Source organism: Gekko japonicus, unplaced genomic scaffold, assembly GCF_001447785.1.
Source record: "Gekko japonicus isolate JY-2015 unplaced genomic scaffold, Gekko_japonicus_V1.1 scaffold1472, whole genome shotgun sequence".
In the NCBI taxonomy this organism is placed as follows: Eukaryota; Metazoa; Chordata; class Lepidosauria; order Squamata; family Gekkonidae; genus Gekko; species Gekko japonicus.
Window position 1 is genome coordinate 70,422 of NW_015160255.1, and position 20,775 is coordinate 91,196.

At 42.8% G+C, this 20,775-nt stretch overlaps 1 protein-coding gene across 1 annotated transcript in view; it reads left to right on the forward strand.

The window, feature by feature from the left end:
• The window catches only part of LOC107113149 (A disintegrin and metalloproteinase with thrombospondin motifs 9-like), a gene marked incomplete at its 5' end in the record, with an annotated part of 147,551 nt that overhangs the window by 68,231 nt on the left and 58,545 nt on the right, over positions 1–20,775 (forward strand). The window contains 2 exon segments of the mRNA XM_015414419.1: positions 4,298–4,459; positions 6,377–6,553. Of these exon segments, the coding sequence (XP_015269905.1) occupies positions 4,298–4,459; positions 6,377–6,553 (339 nt within the window).

A 20,775-nucleotide genomic window follows, 5' to 3' on the forward strand; every position in this document is an offset into this window, starting at 1 on the left:
GCTCCCATGTCTCTTTGAAATCATAAGGCATTTCGATCCCCCCTCCCAAATATTGGGTGGGTTTGCCAGGAAGGATGGAAAGGAGCCAAGATGGCTGTTACAGGGCAACTAGCAAGGCAGGGAATAATAGCCATAGGAGAAGGATAAAAACCTGAGTAAGGTGCAACTCTCTTCTCTCTGGCTGTTGCAATGTCTTGTCCAACCATCATTCTCACCTCTGTGCCTTTGCAGGGATTCTACTGCATGCCCCCAAGTTTGATTTTTTTGAAGAGCTAGAAACTTGTTTCATTTCGTTTTAAGTCATTATATGTTTTGCTCCTGTTGCCAGACCAAAGGACTGCTTTATATGGTAGAGTGTTTCTCCTCCAGATCTTCCAGATGACAGCTTCTTAATATGTAGAGATAAACGGGGATGGGATACTTTTTCTGAAACATCTTTATAATGGTTGATAGAAAAGTTCTAATAGTTGTGCTGATGCTTCCCAAAATACACTTTAAATACTAGAATTTATTATATTAGAATGTAAACTCTAAAGACACTGGGAGTCTTCATATATTGTGGCCATCCTGAAGAGGAACGTGCCACATTTGGCTTTAACACTTGTAGCCGCTGGGCATCTGTCTTGATCTGATTAAAACTGAAAAGGAAATTCCATTTGTGGATATCAGCATCTTTACATTTGCTTACGGACTAGCCAGGCTTTGATCTGAGGAGGTTGTTTATTTGGTCCTGCATAACCTGAACTTGTATTATATCACTGCAAAGGTATTCCATGGATCCCCAGGTTAAGTGTGGAAGTTTTATGAGTCCGAAGGACTGATTGCCTGGAATAGGGACCTGCGGAGACATAATAACAGCAAAAAGCAGTTGCCTGAGAAAGTAATGGAGAATCATTCCTCAAACATAAAGGACCCCAGAATTTCCTGGATGGATCCAGCCAAAGAGCTTACTAGTTCAGTATTCTGATTCCAGCAGTGGCCATTTAGATGCCTTAAAGCTCAAGTGAGCTGTCAAGCTGATGGTCATTTTTTGTCCCTAATATCTGGTACTCAAAGGCATACTGCTTTGGGACATGGCTATTAACCCCCCCCCCCCTAAATACAAAGTCAAAAGAATTATAAATAAAACCAGCCTCAAATACATACCCACTCACAGATAGTAGTAACGTAGGCCCCTGCCACACGGCAGGGAAACGACGAGGTAAAGCGCGGCTAAATAGAGCCGCTCCAAAGTTGAGACGCTGCGGTGGGATCCCACGGATCCCCTGGCCGCAGCGCCTCTTCTCCCCGGCAAGAGCAGACGCCGGGGAGGACGAGCCAGATGGGAGGGGGAGGCTGCCGAACTGCGCATGCCCGAGCATACGCAGTACGGCCGGGGGCCGGGATGCGGCGGCGCAAGGACGCGCCGCCGATCCCACGGCCGGCTTGGGGCGCCCCAGACGATTGCTACCACCTAGACGGGGCCATAGATATATTTGCAACCAAGAAACAGAACGTATCATCATATTAACCACACCACCAATATATACTGTAGAATATTATCTCTATCATTTTCATTGGGTTTCGTTCTATTCCAGTCGGTTAAGAAAGGTTGCCATGATGGACCCCTACTTCTTCTCTACTGTGAGGCAGATTTACCTGCCAAAACACTGTTCCCTCTGAGCAGCTCCTTAGCCAGTTTGTTGTAGTGGTTAGGAATGTGGACACTAATCTGGGCAAACAGGGTTTGATTCCTCACTCTTCCACATGCAGCTGCTGGTGTGACCTTGGGTCAGTCATAAGATCTTTCAGAGCTGTTCGCTCAAGGACAGTTCTCAGGAGAGCTCTCCCAGCCCCACCTACCTCACAGGGTGTCTCTTGTAGGGAGGGGAAAGGGATTGTAAACCGCTCTGAGACTCCTTTGGGTACTGAAGGGCAGGGTATAAATCCAATCTCTTCTCTTCTTCTTTCTGTCCCACCCTGTGATTGAGAAGTTATTTGGCTTTTGTCCAGGGCAGAGATTTATTGCAGTTAAGCAGGAGCCCTCTTATAAATTCCTTTGTAAATGGCACTTGACATGAAGTAAAGTTCAAATAAGAAAGTTGATTTTATTGAACATGCACAGTTGGGTTAGGAATAGGCTGGGGATGAGAAGCTGAGGCAAATTTTGTTGTTAATACAAATTATAATAATATTGTGAACAGGCAACAGAGTATAGTTGAAGCTTATTTTCTCTGAGACTGAGTTCTTAACTGTGAGAGGTTTGCTTGTCTTTGAGATTTCTTTCAGCAGTAATGTGTCTTAATAAAGTTTCATATAACTATCTTAGTTTCCTGGAAGTAATCACTTTCTTCCGGGATTTAAATACTTCCCTTGTGAGATTACAGCTTTCCTTTTGACTCTTGTGGAGTCAGAGGGTGTGTTCAGACGCGGCGTTTGCAACGGTATAAGTGCCGGTTGCAATCGGTGTACTTACCGGCATTCACACGTAGAACATCTGCCTTCCGTCCCTAACCGTTGCAAAGCCCTTTAAACCGTTGTATTCTGCCACTAGGTCCCCAAGTGGTGGTATCCTAAAACTGTTTCCCTTTTCACACAAACCAGGAGTCCCTTCTGAGTTGAACCCTCTGAATAACTGAGTAATAAATATCTTAATATTTCTAGGAGCGATAATCCTAGAGACTGTGAATAAATGGAATTCACCTAGGGCTGACACTTAGACTTTAAGTTTTGATTTCTGAACTTTTCCTCAAATGTGGTGTTACACAGTAAGGGTAAGGAGTTGGTCCCTTCACTTCCCAAGTGAACATGTGTGTTTCCCTCAGACTGAAACACACCCTCCTCCTGACTAGCTATTGCCAAGCCAAAGTCCAAAGGACGACTGACTGCCTCTGACAAGACTGACAAGACTTTAGAAAGCTCTCCTCAGCAGGTGCTGATCAATCAGAGAGAAGGGGTGTGCACAGGCAGCAGCCTGTCAATCAAACTGTGCTTTACAGTGAGACACTAGCCCCATCTCCCATCTCTCTGAATCTGATGCACTAAGTATCCGGGTTTTGGAGGTCAGTTCATCACAGTTTATCACATTTAGGGAGCTGCGGTGGCTCAAGTGGTTAAGATGCTGAACTGCAGGCTGTGGAAGGTCAGTATTTCAGCAGTTCGAGACCTGGGTGCCGCATGATGGAGCGAGCTCCCATCTCTAGTTCCAGCTTCTGCCAACCTAGCAGTTCGAAAGCAAGAAATTGCAAGTAGATAAATAGGGACCACTTCGGTGGGAAGGTAACAGCGTTCCGTGCACCTTGGTGTTTAGTCATGCCGGCCACATGACCACGGAAACATCTTCGGACAGCGCTGGCTCTTCGGCTTTGAAACGGAGATGAGCACCAGACCCTAGTGTCAGATTCGACTGGCTTTCAAGCAAGGGAACCTTTACCTTTACCTTTCATCACAGTTGCCAAAATCTTGCAAATTCCTCTTGACCAGATCCTCTTACCTCCATAGCTACTTATATTCTGTAATTTTCTCCATCAGCTAATATACCAGGGTCTATTAACTGTTGATGGACCTATTCCAATAGTTAACCTGGTGCTATTTTAAGAAGAATTGTATTGAGCATTGCATCTTGTGGTTGGGAATTGTGATTACACTTTGCACAGTGAGGACCTAGCACCACAGCACCTGCTGACACCTTTCCTGGTACCTGCCATGTGTTTTTAGAAAGAGGGTGGAGAGACAGGCAGGGCTCCTGCCCAGCAGAGCTTCTGTTTGGCTACTGGAGAGCTGATTGACTGTACAGATTAAAATGACATTGCTGGTTTTGTTCTCAGTTTGGTTTTATTCTTTCTCCCAGTGTATCTTTTGTCCTCTGCACTTGGACTTCTTTTGTGTGGTTGGCTCCACCACCTATGGTGGCCATTTTGTGGTGCCCACAGGCTCAAAAAGGTTGGAGATCCCTGGTGTAGAACATTCTGCTTTAAGCATGTTGATCTTGTTTAATCACTCTTAGTCCCTTCCAGTTCTGTATGATCATACGAACATCTAGATTCCTCCGTCAATGACTGTGTGTCCTTGGATAAATATTTGAACACTACTGCATTTAAGATACATTTGTATTTTTAACATGCCATCACAGCTGCTGATGGCATGTTACAGTTCTCAAGAAACAGTTCTCAAGAAACAAACAAGACAGGAAGTGGGTGGACTAGGGTGGGGGTTATAAGCAAGAGAATGAAATGAGGAACACTCAGTACCTAGTAATGTTAACCAGTGAGGTGTCCTAGACTGAGTTTTCTTAGCCTTTGATAATCATGTTTTATAGTGTTCCAGTACATGTGCTGGGGGATTTCAGCGGCGGGTTGTGGTGTGCCAGGATGAAAATGGATATACTGCTAATAATTGTGATGGAAGAGCAAAACCAGATGAGCAGAGATCGTGTGAATCAGGGCCTTGCCCTCAATGGGCCTATGGCAGTTGGGGTGAGGTAAGGAAAATATAACCTACTTCATCTTAAAAAAAATCACTGCCAAGATTATTTTAATAATAGAGGCATTATTGATTATGAAGCAGAATGTTATTTAATATTATACTGCATTTGAATTTCCTTTGGTGTAGTGGTTAAGAACGTGGACTTTAATCTGGGAGAACCGGGTTTGAGTTCCCACTTCTCCACATGCAGCTGCTGGTGTGACCTTGAGTCACTCACAATTACTTTCAGAGGTGTTCTCAGAAGAGCAGTTCTCTCAGAGCTCTCTCAGCCCCAGCTACCTCACAGGGTGTCTGTTGTGGGGAGGGAAAGGAGATTGTAAGCTGCTCTGAGACTCCAAGTGAAGGGCATAGTATAAATTCAGTCTTCTCCTCCTCCTCTTCTTCTTCTTCTTTGCTGTGGATGAGCCAAGTGAGAGGAAAACAGTTTAAAAATATTTAAAATATTTTAAAAATATCACAGTCTTCAGAAGCAGCAAAAGCACCACAAGTGGGTGATATTGTCTGTTTCCATAAGTGATGCTTCGTTAAGACTAGGACTTGTTTATTTTATTTATTTATTTATTTATTTATACTTATATTTATACCCCGCCCACCCTGTAAACAGGCTCTGCTTGGAAAACAACAGCTAAAGATCATTTTGGGGATGAATCACTCTGCCATCTACAGAGAATTCATGTGCTCCTGGGTGTACTGCTGCGTAGACAAAGCACCCTTATTGCAGTGAGTGGAGGAAGTCATAGAGAGTTCCATGAGTGTGCAAAGAGCACCTGTGGAGCTTTTGATCAAGGACTGTGAGTGCAATCAACAACTGAGACAGCTAAAAGCCCTGCAGGAGAACCCCTGTGATCAGAGCATCAGCTATCCAAATCTCCTGATTATCCCTCTTGGTAATTCTCCTGTCATTGCGGATGTGGTAGCTCTTTGATTTAAGCATTGGAAGGACTTTGAAACTACAGGAGGAGACACGACCCTTTTTTGCAGCATCTTTTTCTACATTTTCTGCAGAAATGGCTCTCCACAATGGAGGAACAGCCTCAGAGGACATGTACTTACAGAAATGTGTTATTATATCCCCCGTGCTCCTAATCTAGGGTTCATTTTTCTTTAGAAATAAACATAAAAGGTCTCCTGGATTTTTTATGAGCACCAATGTCGATACCAATTCTTTCCCAGAATTTACAAATGTGGGGATCCCTCAGACATCTTCCAACCCCCCCCTCCAAAAAAATGAAGTATGAAGAGGTAACACTTTGTGCTCCCCTGCAATCAAATCCAATCCTTCCAGAATTTGTTTTAATACACCAACAAGATCGCCTGTCTTTTGTGGATTAGAGTGTTGGACTAGGATCTGGGAGACCCAGGTTCGAATCCCCACTCTACTCTGGAAGCTTGTTAGGTGACCTTGGGCCAGTCACACATTATCAGTCTAATCTACCTTACAAGGTTGTTGTGAGGATAAAATGAGGTAGAAGAAGAATGATGTAAGACACTTTGGTTCCCCATTGGGAAGAGTTGGTCGAGTACAAATGAAATAAATAAATAAATACATTAATTCCCCCCCTAGTTTCTAGATGCATATGGATTAAGGGGAAGTCTCAGTGGTAGAGCATCTACCTGACATGCAGGAGGTCCAAGGTTCAATTACCAGCATCTCCAGCTAAAAGGATCAGGTAGGAGGTGATGTGAATGACCTCCGCCTGAGACCCTGGAGAGCCCCTGCCAGTCTGAGTAGACAACACTGATCTAGATGTTCCAAGGATCTGATTCAATATAAGGCAGCTTCATGTGTTTACTTGATCCACCCCCCTAAGGTCATCCAAACTGACTCTGTTGGATCACAGAAGAAAAGGAGCAATCGTATAAATGAGCCCAGTAATTGCTGATGTGATCTGTGTCTCCTGCCTTTTTCCAGTGTACCAAGCCATGTGGTGGAGGAACCAGAACGAGATTGGTTGTGTGCCAGCTTCCCAATGGAGAGAGATTTACTGATCTGAGCTGTGAAATCCTTGACAAGCCACCAGACCGTGAGCAGTGCAATATGCAGGACTGCCCTCGTGAGGCTGCCTGGAACACTGGCCCTTGGAGCTCGGTACGACCATAACATACTTCTGTATTGGGACGGGGTGGTGGTGGTGGTAATCATTTTACAGATTGTTCATAGGAACGGAGTGAGTGTGCTTAAAGTCACGGTGCTAATATTTGGGGCACGTATGTGTGTTTGTTTTGTTTTTTAAAAAGAAAACTGCACTTAAAAAAAATCGATGCATTCCAAATAAAACAGGCATTCAGGAAGGGCTTCAGCTAGGAAATCCACTCACTTTAAAAAGGCACTTTCTGCTTGATAGCAAAGTTTGTTTGTTTTATTAGCCCGTTGCAAGTGCTGCACATTGCAAATCTCCATTACGAAGGAACCCTTTGCAAGCAAACAAAAATAATTTCAACATTCAGTTTTCAATTTCTGAAAACCCTTTTTTTCCTCCTAAAATGACCGTTTAATCTTCCTTTTTTAAAAGAGCTATTGCAAGTCCTCTGCAAAAGTACCATAGTTATGAGAGAATTCGAGTGCTAAGCTGCCACCATCTGTCTTGCCATGTCTATGTAGCTATGTAGCTATTTCAGAGTACACTCATGCATCCGGGTAACATGGGAGAGCATCCTGCTTTTTTTTAATCACTAGGAATCACTAGGAATGACATAAATGACACTGCCTGAAGAAACACAAGAAATAACCATAAGCAGAACAATCGTTTTCCTGAAATTTGGAGAGAAAACATATTGAATAAATATGTATTGGACTGATGCATGTTATCAGCAAAGACCAAAAGTGAGATACTTTTCACAGTGCCCCTTTAACAACCACATTATAGCTGAATGTTTTTGACTGAAAAGTACTGTTTGCTACCACACGTGCTTTTGGTTGAAGGGGAGAAACATTTACAGGTACTTGCTGCTGAGTACAGCTTTCTGATGTCCAGCACAAAGATAATAAGGCTAAAATCTTTCCCAGTCACAGGGTCATTGCTAACTAAATAGACAGACCTCAAGCATTTTTCCATTGGTGGCTTTAGCCATGTCAGAAGGAGAGACTCAGTTAACAAAGTCTCCAGAAATTCAGGCTCCATATTACTTGTGGGTAGCTCCATACTGATGCAACACACAGCAAACATATAAAATGCCTGCAGTGTGTTCCTGCTTTAAAAGCATCCATGCCCTGTGAATCCATAGCCCATGTAAAAGCATCAGGAGCCCCTTGATTCCAAGCAGGTTGCATGGGTGCTCCAAAATCTGTCAACTTGCTCTCACTTCCTTTAGCTTCCAATGACTTCACTCACCAACAGCTTTTATGACAGCCAAACTTCAACCAAGGTCACAGTGGCATATTTGCCCTCCCAACACATCATATCCTGGCAGCATAGCTGTACGACTAAGTGGCTGCATGCTTAAGAGGATTCCAGGTCCTGGGGTGATCCATGGATTTCAGTATGTCTGCCCTGTTCTTCATACATTGGCCCATAGTAAGAAATACCCTCTTACTCTCTTTAGTTTCTCCTCACTTTGATACTTATGGAGAAGAAAGGGAGGTGTCGTAACATGGATGCTGCTACCCTCTTTCTGTAAGATACACCCAAGGGGCTACTGGTTTTTTGTGAGCTCTTTCCTCTTGCAGAACCTCTAAGTGATCACTGGGTATGTGAACTGCGCGCACACAAAGAGTAGGACAAGAGTAATCCTGAGAGAACTTGTCCCACTTTCAAGGAGCTTTATCAAATACTTGGCCCTTGCAACTTATTTGATTTTTTTCCCCCCTAGCCAAGGGAGTTTAGAATATTGGACCATTGTGGACCAAAATGAAAACCACCAGTATGTCCATTTAAAAGTCTTTCACAAATCAACTTCCAAATAACATTGTTTTCTCACAGTCTATTTAAAAAATTCTTAATTTGTCTCTAAAGCACTTTATAAAGAGAGGCCTCTTCAACAAATACAGGAATTTCCTTACACATACATTGTCTTCATAGTCAAATGGCTGGCATGGTGCTTTGTGTAGCCTTCGAGGCATGTCTTTGACTGTTTTAATTCCATACCTCAGCAAACTGTGTAATAGCCGTACATCTGTTTAAGTAATATCTACATGGTGCTTTACCATTACAAGGGACAGTGCTGTAAAATGCTTTCATCTGAGGTGCTAATGTATCCCTTTCTCTGCTGAGGGATAAGTTGGTGCTAAAAACCATATGTGTAGAAATGTAGTTAGGCATCTCATGCAGCTGGTTTTCTCTCCAAATTATGTACTGACACATTGCTGCTAACATGTCATTACACTTGCTTTGATGATTTCTGTGAATCAAAGGGGACAGGGAGTGGAAAGGCTATTGTACAATTTTGCATGCACATGGGTGTGTATGTGTTTTTGTTTTTAACCACTGAGGCTATCTACAATTGATGCAGTTCTGGCCAGCTCACCCTAGAGTTCTTCCCCTCAGGATTGAAAAAACAGGGCCTAACCCAGTTTCAGTGTAGCCATGTTGGTCTGCAGTAGAACAGTTAGATGCGAGTCCCAGTAGCACCTTGGAGGCCAACGAGAGTTTCAGCGGTATGGGTTTTCGAGAGTCAAAGCTCCCTTCATCAGACATGAGTCGGAATGGGGAATGGTTTCCATTCCTACTTGCATATGACGAAGGGAGCTTTGACTCTCGAAAGCTCATACCCCTGAGACTCTCGTTGGCCTCCAAGGTGCTACTGGGACTCGAATCTAAGGGTTTAATCCAGTATTCCTTAGGAAGCAGTGATACCAGGTGTGGGTGGTAATATTACCATCCCAGGTGGTTAAAAATAATCAGGGTAGCCCTGCCAAAAAGGAAAAAAAATCAAGTTTTAAACCAGTGTCATTTTTTTAAAAAAATGTGTAGAATGAACCCAAATTGAATCTGCAGTTTATTTCTGCAACCATGAAGAAGAAGAGTTGGTTTTTAAACCCCGCTTTTCACTACCCAAAGGAGTCTCGGAGCAGCTTACAATCTCCTTCCCTTCCTCTCCCCACAACAGACACCCCGTGAGGTAGGGTGCGGCTGAGAGAGCTCTGAGAGAACCGTGACTGTCCCAAGGTCACCCAGCTGGCTTCATGTGGAGGAGTGGGGAACCAAACTCGGTTCTCCAGATCAGAGTCCACTGTTCTTAACCTCTACACTACACTGGCTCTCTTTTTAGAGATTCTTTTTTTTCCAGTCCAACACAGAGTTAAATCAGATGGTTTTCTAAGTCACGTTTTATGGTTTTATAAAAACTGTCTGCTGCAAACTGGTTAAACATAATTTCAGTAGTTCACAAAATTTAATGAGTAATGTACAAAATTGGGATTAAGATGCTTAAACACGGTTCTGTAAAGCAGAAACAGACGTGCCCGACGTTGCATGTCCTCCTGCCCCTTCCCCCAGTACAATCATAGCCTCTCCAGCCCATCTTCCCTCTTCTCCTGCCTACTCACTATTCAGGGATGGAGAGTGAAATGATTAAAACCTGGATCTGCTGTTCACAGCAAACCGATTCTTACGAACAGTCGATCCCAATCCAGGTCAGGATCTGGTGTCATTCTTTACAGCCAGGGAGTAGGAAACCTTTTCTCTTTTTATGATAATGACCTGTGACTCTCCAGTGGAGAGTCTTGTGACCAAAGTATTTGCCGAATTCCAGCAGTCCTACCATGTGAAAAATTCCCTCCTGAGAAAAGTCTGCAGGGCTGAGCCACTTCCTTGCATATCACGATAGAGGTTTCTCTTTATGGCAAATATCTACATTTCATGTGCAACTGAACTCTAAGAGAGTTTAACCATGTAATCCTTTGTAGAGTTACTCTACTGTAAAACCATTGATTTCACAGGGCTTAAACTGGAGTAATTCTGCATTGGATTGCACTGTAAATGGATGATGATGATACAATTGGTGCTGAATGGGTGAAAAAAAATTAAAAGGCTTAAACCAAAACTGCTTGCTTTTACCTGAAAAGTGCAACCAAATAATGTTTGTCTACCTCGTTTTGATACCATATGCTACTATTCTAGGTAGTGGAGGAAAGTCATCTTGTAGTTTTATGTTGCCACACTTTCTTCTGACAATTTTAGAACACCAGCTTTCTGCTGTAGATGTCTGTACTTCATCTGTACCAGGTGGAGTGTTGCTTTCATGTTTTCGGACACTTTTGAAACAAGAGTATAGTATTGGCTGAAACTTTTTTCAGCAGAATGGGTTTCTTTATGTATTTATGTTAATGAAATGTATTTATTTTTCAACTATTGTTATTTAATTTTATATAAATGTTGCATTTCATTTACAATGTCTGAATGTTGGACAGAGGAAAAAAAATTAAAGTAGAATGTAATCATCAAGACACTTTGTAGAATGACTTCTTTGAATGTTTCTATTGCACGGTCGTCGTATGTGTTTTACATTGTGGAACAGCGAGGTTTCCCTCACAGAACATGTTAAAGTTCTCCTTCAAGTCTTCTTCAGGGGATTCAGCCATTTGTGTAACATGGTAATGTAAAGGAACATACATATTTGAAGACCAACTTGTTCAACTGAGTGCCTCTTCAGACATTTGTCATGAGGCAAACAAGGACTCAACAAATTGCGCCTGTCATGGTACCAGCTGTCACGGCACCTAGAAATTTCATTTTGGTGCCTATTAATTTCCAACAAGTACAAACCCTTTGACTTCTGTTGTCTCTTAACTTGGCTGCTGTTGCTGCTCCCAAGAGCTGTTGTTTACTTCCCCTCTCCTCTCCTGGCCATAACTGGAGAGTCTCAGCTACCTTTGGTAAGATCCACCCCATCCTGGTTGTTAGGGGTGGCGCAGAGCTTTCTGAAGCTAGATGAGTTTCTCTAATAATAACTGGATAATAGAGGAGGAATTAACATGCTGTTACTTTCTCACCAGTGCTCAGGAGACAAGTGCACATGTACCATACCGCCTAATGGGAGGTGCAGCCAGGCTTGCAGCACACAGCTAGCTAGTTCAGTACAATGGCTAACAGTGCAGTCCTAAGCAGAGTTACACCCTTGTAAGCCCATTGACTTCATTGGACTTAGGAGGATTGCCCTGTGAAAAGGCTAAACTGGAAAATCAGGTAAGCCCTAAGAGTTCTATGACTTCATTAGGTGGCCTTAGAGAAGCTGCTGTCCTTCAGCCTCGATCCCTCTTCTGTAAAATGTGGATGAAAATGATGCAGACCTATCTTGCAGGAGTCTTGTAATATCTGCAAATACCTTTATACACTCTAAGGAACTACTACCTATCAGTGCTTTACTTTTTGTCTCTATTATTTTAATGGTGCAATAACAAATAAAATAAAGATACCCATACAGTCGGTATCTTGGTATGCATAGTGGCACACCAGGTTCTTCCTTTGATATTGTTGTTTATAACATCCCCTCCCTGGGCCAGTGGAAAGAGTTTGCATGGGGATGTTTGCAGTGCTCACTTTGACTCGAGTGTAAAATGTTCGTTTTGGGGTGTTCCCTGTATTAATGCCCAAGGTGGATCTGCATGGGTTACAGCCCTTCAGGCTGAATCCAGCCTTTCCACCATGTGTGGTGGACCTCTGGGCCTTTCTCTTTGTCTGCTTGGAATGGCAAAACCTGGTGGAGTCTGTCCAACTCCTGGCAGGCCATAATACAGTATATGGCGGGCAATCTGTGTTCAGCTCTGTAGGTCATAATTCCTGCAGGTAAGGTGTCCAAGATGACATAATAAGTTTTCCCATTGTTATGTCAGTCTTGTATTACCTTTATTTAATCATTTTCTAAGAGACATTGATCGCTTTGGTCTGAAGTTCCCAAATATTTTACATTGTACTTTTTTTCTTTGTAATCTAATGGAAGTTTCCACCAATCCTCCTGGTCTTTAGGATGTGTTTTAAATGAGCTAGGTCTCGTCTACTGTTGCCAATGAATATAATCCAAATACTTGTATGCGCCTCCCTCCTCTCTACATTACATTGACTGGCTGTCAATTTGTTGATCAAGGTATTGTTTTTTTTTTGCTTTTATGGCATCTCTGGTTTCCCTCTCAGAGGGAAGGCGGCATGGTATAGTCTGAGCTTCTCAGATCTTGGAAGCTAAGCAGTTTCAATACTTGAAAGGGTGACCACGCTGGAAAACTCTGCAGAGGAAGGCAATGGCAAATCACCTGTGCTTCTCACTTGCCTCAAAGTCCCCTTGCAGGGGTCTCCATAAGTCAGTTGCAACTTGATGGTACAGACGTACATACATATATACATACGTACGTACATAGTTTCCCTTCTGTGGGAATCCAAGACACAGTACTTGATTGCTGTATAAGCATCCTTAATTTTTGAAACAGCCCTGAACTGCAGTCATAAAGAAGTTTGACATGTCTGTATGATGGCATTAGAGTATGTTACAACTTAATCTGCAAGAGGCATAGCCAACTTATTCACCTCTTCAGAAATTTGTTATGAGACAGAGCAGGGCTCAGCAAATCTTGGGTGCCAGGCTGTCGTGGCACCTAGAAATTTGGTTGTGGTACTTATTATCTTACAAACTGAGCGCAGGGCTCTACTGGTAGCAGGAGCTCCTTTGCATATTAGGCCACACACCCCTAGTGTAGCCAATCCTTCAATTGCTTACAGAGCTCTTCTTACTGGGGCTACTGTAAGTTCTTGGAGGATTGGCTACACTAGGGGTGTGTGGCCTAATATGCAAAAGAGCTCCTGCTACCAGTAGAGCCCTGTGAGCCCCCATTATTTTTTATTATCTCTTTGCTTGCCAGGCACTGCTCCCAACAGCTCTTATTCATCCCTGCTCCCCTCTCCTGGAGGGTCTCAGCTAACTTGGAAAGATCCTCCACCCCCACCCTCATTGCTAGGGGCAGGGCAAAGTAGAGTTTTCTGAAGCTAACTAAGTCCCACCAGTTAGACCAGGGAAGACTGGGAAGGGGAGTGAACAGGTGATCTCGAGGACAACTAAGAGACAAAGTGAGTTTTAAAGGCAAAAACGTCTTTCATCTTGACGTCTGTTGCCCCTACTGACTTTCTGTAATCTGAGCACAGTCTGCTAGCTTTTATCAAAAATAATGCAGTAGTCATATTGCATTAATAGATGTTCAGTAATGGAAGAAACACGTTTGTAGATAAATATGTATAACAAAGCTGGGGAACTAAAAAAAAAAGGAACCCAAAGCCAGTTACGGTGAAATCTGTGCATGCACAGGCATCAGCCCCTCACTCATACACCATTGGCATTTTAGGTTGTCTTGGCACTGATAAGAAATGATGAAAAGAGGTTAGGATTAAGGCTTTGTGGAGTCAGTGATTAAGAAATGTGATAATTAACATACAGATCCCTGGAGGTTAAAAAAAATAAGCCTGGCTCCTAGACACCCACCCCCAAAAAAGAGTTTGTCAGCTAAGTGACAGCTAATGGACATACATTGCATTTTTTTCACAGGAGCCTGGCAGATCCAAGCGGCAGCTGATGGACAAAATTAAACTAATTAAAGCATTATTTCCATTTGGGAACTGTGACCCACAAATGTGGAGTGCACGAGTTAGCCCTTGAAATAATGCTTATTGGTGGGCTTAGGCTGCCATCCTAAACATACTTATTAGGAGGCAATTTCTTTTTCCTCAGGCTTCCTGCCAGATTAAAAAAACACACCCTGAAATAGGCATCCAGATACTGACCGAAGACACTTCATTTTGCAGGTTTTTTTCTTGTGCCCTGAGAGCCTATCAATATATCGTTTGTGTATATGCATCGGCTATTTTAAAAGTTAGGAGGAACATGGGGAGGAGGAAGATACAGGGCCAGCAGGCATGATCCTGCTTCCTTCCTACGCATGTGGGCTGCCCTAGTTTGCAATACGTATACAGCCCTTTTGCTACCTGAACATATCTTCAAGTTTCCTCCATTCATGCTGGTCTCTAAAATAAATGCAGTCCTTTCTCAGTCTTCACGTACACATAATTTGCATGCAGAAATGGTGGACTTAACCTCCGTATGAGATTCAGGTGCCAAGCAGAGCTTGAAGAGTAGGAGTAGCCCTACTTTCCCTCCTGCTGCAGACCACTAGATGCCCCCATCCAATATTGTACTTGGGAGTCAAGAGATCCTCCTGAGCAATATAGGGGGCACAATGGAGGGGTTTGCAGTAGGACAGTGAAATTGCAAAAATTAATTGTCCCCCCTCTTCTTTGACAAGAGAAGTCTCTCTTTGTTATTGGATATGAACCATGTGTACACGTTTGTCTTCTTGGGCCTAAGTATGAACACTGAGCATCAAAATAAAAAGTGGATAATTTGCTACCTTATTTTACTCTATTCAGTATGGCTTTCAGTTGTTCCCCCCCCCCCCCGCTTTCCATAGTTCTTGTCCTTCTGCCTGTACCTATCTTTTGAATATACAAAGTTTTATGGATTTCAACTCTTTGCTGCAGTTCATATTGAACAACATGTGCCAAAACCCCCCCCCATTTGCAAGTGGGAAATAAAAACAAATTGTGCAATCAGAACAAAAATAACCTGTGCAATTTTGCATTATTTATTCCTGCAACTGAATTTTGTTGACACAAAATTTCACTTTTTTTGTTTTGTTTTGTTAACACAGAATTCCAAGCATGCCAGTTATATCCATTTATGGGTTGGAGCCAGGGGTCATTTGGGGGGGGACGCGGGGGGACGCCATCCCCCCGGGTGAGGTGCGGGAGGGTGGGGCCTGGAGCTCCCTGCTGGTGCCCGCTGGAGGTCGCCGCCGGCTGTGGGGAGGACACACTTCCGGTGATTTCAGGGGGTGTGGCATATGCTAATGAGTTATGCTAATGAGTCCCCCTAGCTCTTTTTCTACGAAATGACCCCTGGTTGGAGCCAGAAAAAAAGGCCACTGCAGCAGCTTGAGCTAAGTCAAAGTTAACTGTAGCCCCACTTGCATTTCCGCTTGTGCAAGGTTTTGCACAACCAGCTTCTGGCCACTGTAATACACAAGGAGGAAAGTGCTAGGTGTGTCAGAAGATTTTGCACAAGTGGAACTGTACAAAGTCCATTTATGTCTCCACTTGTGCATCACAGGATCCAAGCCTATGATTCCATTATCTGCCGGGGAAACAAGTTACCTGCCACTGCTTTTACAGAAATTCAAACAAGGATTTACTATTATCCTGTCAGCAAACAGATAGGGGTGCTGTGTTTTGTCATGACATCTGCATACAGAAACCCCAATTTGTTGTTTTACACCACCACTTTTAACCTCCTGCATACAGAGAGAGAAGCATAAATGGAAAACCTTACAATTCCACCTGCGTTCAGCTATGGATAGTGCTTTACACAAACTCTCTCTCCCGTCTTCCTTTTGCCTTCTCTCCATGCTCCACTTCCCTGCTAGTGTTGACTCAGGAATGGTGCTGGAGGAGTGTGCTTTGGGAGGTTGTACTGAAGTGGCTAGCTAGTAGTGGGGAGGGAAGGGTGGCTGATGGCTGGCAAGAGAGAAAGTGGGATGAGGGCTCTAACAGACCGTATAAGGAAGAAGTTGTAATGTAACTAGTAAGCAAGGGAAGGAGACTGACAATCCTTAGCCAATCTCACAGAGGAGGATGCTTGACGTGCCTGAGACTTCTCCCTCCCCCTGTTCCCTTCCCATTTATTGCAGCAGACTCATAGTAAGTGGACCCCATACTCAGGCTTTTCTGGCAACTTGCCACTGCACAGAAATTCAGGATTCTGAACCAGCTCTGACCAGGATTTATGAAGAGAGATTCAGGTGGGTAGTCATGTTGACCTGAAGGAATAAAAAAAAAAGTTTGAGTCCAGTGGCACCTTTAAGACCAACAAAGTTTAATTCTGGCTATACGCTTTCTGATCCATGCACACGTCATCAGATGTCCAGAATTAAACTTTGTTGGTCTTAACAGTGCCACTGGACTCAAACTTTGTTCTAGGACTTATGAACAATCTGTAGTCTCTTATGTACATCTGGTTGACTGGCTGCAGTTAGTGCAACAAACTGGTTTTAACAAACTACAGTTTATTGCTACATCTGAATGTTAGCAGTAAGTCAGAGTGAACAAATGTTTGGAAAGGGTCAGCCCATCCCCAGTAGCCAGGCATGGGGTCAAGGGTACTCTAAGGTGACTTTTATCAGGTCCAATATTACTTCTGTGTTCCCTAGGTAATTATGTTCTTATACAATAGCATCGGTGGCAGGAGGCACTGTGACTATACATCCTTTCCACTTTGCTCTGGGGCTCTCTCTGTTTTCATTCCGGCACTAAAATGCCCATGGGAACGAGGCAATTTTCTCTTTCTTTCTTTCGGAGGCCTCCTAGGTCTCCAAGCTAACCCTGTTTCTAGTGTGCAGTAATTTGCTGTATAACCACAGTTTCCCTTCCACTTTGAAATGCATTAGAGAACAAGTCCTCAAGCAAGAAAGGCATAATTGCCAGGCGCATTTGACTTCAGTTTAGATGAAACCTATGAAGTGTGTGCTTTTGTGGTTCACTGTTTTAACCCTTAGTATTTCTGTTCTTGGCAGAATAGGTCTGGAACTAGAAATGTGCTGGCATTTCACCTCTTCTACAAAGATATTCAGGCCACGATGTTGGTTGACACAATGCAGAAGGATGTACATAAATATTATTATACTATCTGTCTAGTGGGTTTTTTGTCCTACGAAGGAGCTCACTCTACATGCTTCTTTTGCAGTTTTATCTTCACAACAGCCCTATGAAGTAGGTAAGGCTGAGAGAGAGTGATTAACTCAGTATCACCCAGTGAGTCTCGTGGGCGGGAGAAGGGATTTGAACATGGGTCTCCTGGATCCTCATCTGCCACTGTAACTGTTACACCGTACTGGCTGTCTAAATGAATCATCTAAGTGGCTAAATATTATTAAATGCGTATGGAAAGCCTGAAGGTCCTGTAGCTAGGACTATAGGGTACAATATACACATGCAGTAGAATGAGGTAGCCAAGTTCTGATGCAGTAGGATAGACTGGACTCTTTCAGACTGCCAATGGGGATGGTCATATTTTTTTTTAATGCTTCTTTGCATTAAAAAAATTCCTTGCAAATAGACTACCAGCAGCGGAGTGTGTACAGGGCTAGAACCTCTCTTTGTTTGTTGTGTTAAAGAGTTATTTCAAACTTGCAAAGAGATTTTGACATTGGGGGGCATATGCAGTCTAAAGTTTTATAGTCTGTTTTACTTCCTCATTCTGCAGTACGTACTGTTTGTGGGAATGAGGGGGTGGGTGGAGGAATAGTTATATATAAACTGCAGTATGACCTTAACTTGATTTACTCCATTGATTTCAATGTTGTTGGTATTATATATCAATATATATATATATAATATAAGTATTATATATCATGACTTTCACAAAGATCCTGTCACCAGAGAAGCACAACAGAAAATGATGGTTGCCAGACACTCCCCCCCCCCGGGTGGAGGTGGGGGTCCCCTGCTGTCAGGCTCTGCCCCCCAGCTGCCCATCAGCTGGCCAGGGGGGCATATTAGTAGAAGGAGAAAGGCCCAGACTACATTGTTGGTGTTGCACAGGAAGCAACATCATCACACTGGGGACTTCCAGGCGATGCTCTGGTATTGGGGCAAAAACTCTGTGGTAGAGGCTGGTTTTACCATAGAGTTTTTGCCCAAATACCAGAGCATCGCCTGGAAGTCACTGGCATGATGACACTACTTCCTATGCAATGCTGGCACCATGGACTGTGCCTTTTTCTTTCTCCTGGTAAGTCCTCCTGTCCATCCGCCGGTTGTCAGGAGGGACCTAGTAACTCTAGAAAATGACTAACACAGTAGTTCAGGTCACATTAGCTTATAGTCAAGGAAACACTGGTGTCTCCAAAAGTACTTATTCCACATGCAGTGATCTAATTACATGTTTTGTTAAAGGAAACCCAAAGAAGTTGGTGAATAGTGGTAATGTGAATTCTGAAATGTGTCTATATTGTTGGTCAGCATTAACCCACCACTCCTTGGATGGAACATGGAATTTCCCCTGCATTCCTATATGTTGTTGCAGCCCCCTTTGACTCCAGAATGATTATTTCCAGGGTCTCAAGACCCATACAAAGAAATAGCAGTATGGGATGGGGGAGGGGCTCTAGTAAGGAACTACAACTTGCATCAGGAATACAAGCCATCTTTGAAAAATCAAGTCATCCAAATGCAGGTTTGCCTCCAATTTAATGCTAAATTGTTTCCAAGACAGCACTGTAACGGCATAAGTATGGAAAAGTTGCCCTTTATTTGCTTAAGAGCACCTTTTCTGAGAATGATCAAAGCCTGTGATATACAATTAATAGTCCTTATGTCATCCGTGCTACTGAAAACAGAGTGGTCTGATTTTTTTCAATATGTCTATTTAAGTAAACTGAAGCTAAGATCCAGACACATGGCTTTCATGTAAGGAGTGGCATGGTCATAATTATCTCTTAATATCTGTGACATAGCTAACTTGGTCCGCTTTGATGTTCTGTAGGCCTTAGAAAGAGGCGCCTTTTTGTATGTGCAACATCAGTCATTCCTGTGGTTAAAACATCCCAGTAATACAAGTAACTGAAAAACAAGCAAAACATCAGGGAAACTCGGCATGCTTCAGACTACCAAGCAACTTTCATGAATGAATCCGTAGAAACACTTGGAAATTTGGCCTTGAGAAAAGAAACACTCTCTTGTCTTATTGCAATGGGAAGTGTGTGACATTGCAATCCTAAGTAAAGAGTATACACTTCTAAGCTCTTTGACTTCAATGCACTTTGAAGGGTGTAACTGTGCTAAGGACTGCACTGTAAGGGCCATGAAAATGAATTTTAGCAATGCTTCCTGTATCACTGACATCCAGAGTGATTCCATTGTAAGTTTCTGTCTAAGCTAAGCAGCTCTAGAAAAGCACCCTTGGACAATTATGGGATCAAATTGTTACTTATGAAGAGCCTGTCATTGACTTTAGGACTCAGCGTCATTTCTGAGAGAGTAATTCTAGCATAAAAGAGACTGCTATCCGGAAACAAGCTAGAAAGGCATTTGAAAAAGGAAAGTAAATCAGGTTATAAAACCTCTCCAGATGTTAAGGACTGAGAGGGAAAAGTCTTCTGAAAAATGCAGTATGTTTTAGATTTGCAAGTCCTTCCATATCATCAACGTGAATTTGAAGAGCACACATCTATGGAGCTCAATTTAGCTGTACAGCAAATATTTCCTTATTTTCAAAAGTCAAATGAAAAACATTCGGAATAGGAACCACGGTGTTGGTTTGTAAACTAGGTTCATCTTGCAGAAATTTGAGGCAAAACATCAGCTCACTTAAGAAGCAACGAACAAACTGATGTAAGTGAAATTTGTTGTAAATTGCAGTGAGATTTACATGAAACATTCAGGAAAAATAAATATACCTAAAAGGCATTTCAAAATAAAACAAACTGCCTTGGGAGGCTGTTGAATAATTGTCTTAGGAGATATTTAAGGAAAAGTTAAACTGGCAGTACGTGGTCTTTGTGGGGGGGGGGGGAAATGTTGAATACCTTGTGGCAGGATTATTGATGGCAATTTGCCTTCTGGCCCTCAGCATTCTGGGAGCACTCTGTGATCCAGTTTTACTTCTGCTGCTGCCTAAAACTTGGAAGTTGTTGCCCATGCCTTGATAAATACATGAACTGACTACATCAGATCAGTTACTCTTTAATGTAAGTTACTGATGGTACCAAAGACTCCTTCCTGTGCTGTGCTCTGTACTGACTCCTGTACTGCCCTTGAAGATTGTATGGAAACTTTGGTAGCTGGTGCAAAAACAGATGGTTTTGTTTTTGATCAGAGCAAGGAATAACTAGTATTCTTTCATTTGCATGGCTTCCTATCAATTTCTAGGTTTGATGTAAGTAATATTTACTTTTTTATATTAACTCCTAAAGACCTGGATATTCTACAGAGCATGTTCTTCAGTGTGAGAGCCTCATTAGAATCTAATAGCAAACCCCCTGCTCTGTATTTCATCTATTCGTGAAGTACTACCTATGAAAGATTGGATCAGTGCTTTGTAGTATTTGAGATAGGGAATTCCCTCCCTTAAAGAGGCCTGACCCTGTTGATTTTATCAGGTAAAACCTCCTTATATGGACTGCGCTGCTGTCAGTCTTATGTTTTTGCTTAATTGTTGCTGTTTTGACTTTAGCTGTAGTTTTATCTGTTTTACCTATTCTTCCTGTGTTTTAGATTGGATTTTATGGCTTTCTGTGCATTGCACATATACATTTTGTTATTGCTTGGAGCTATAGGAGACCTG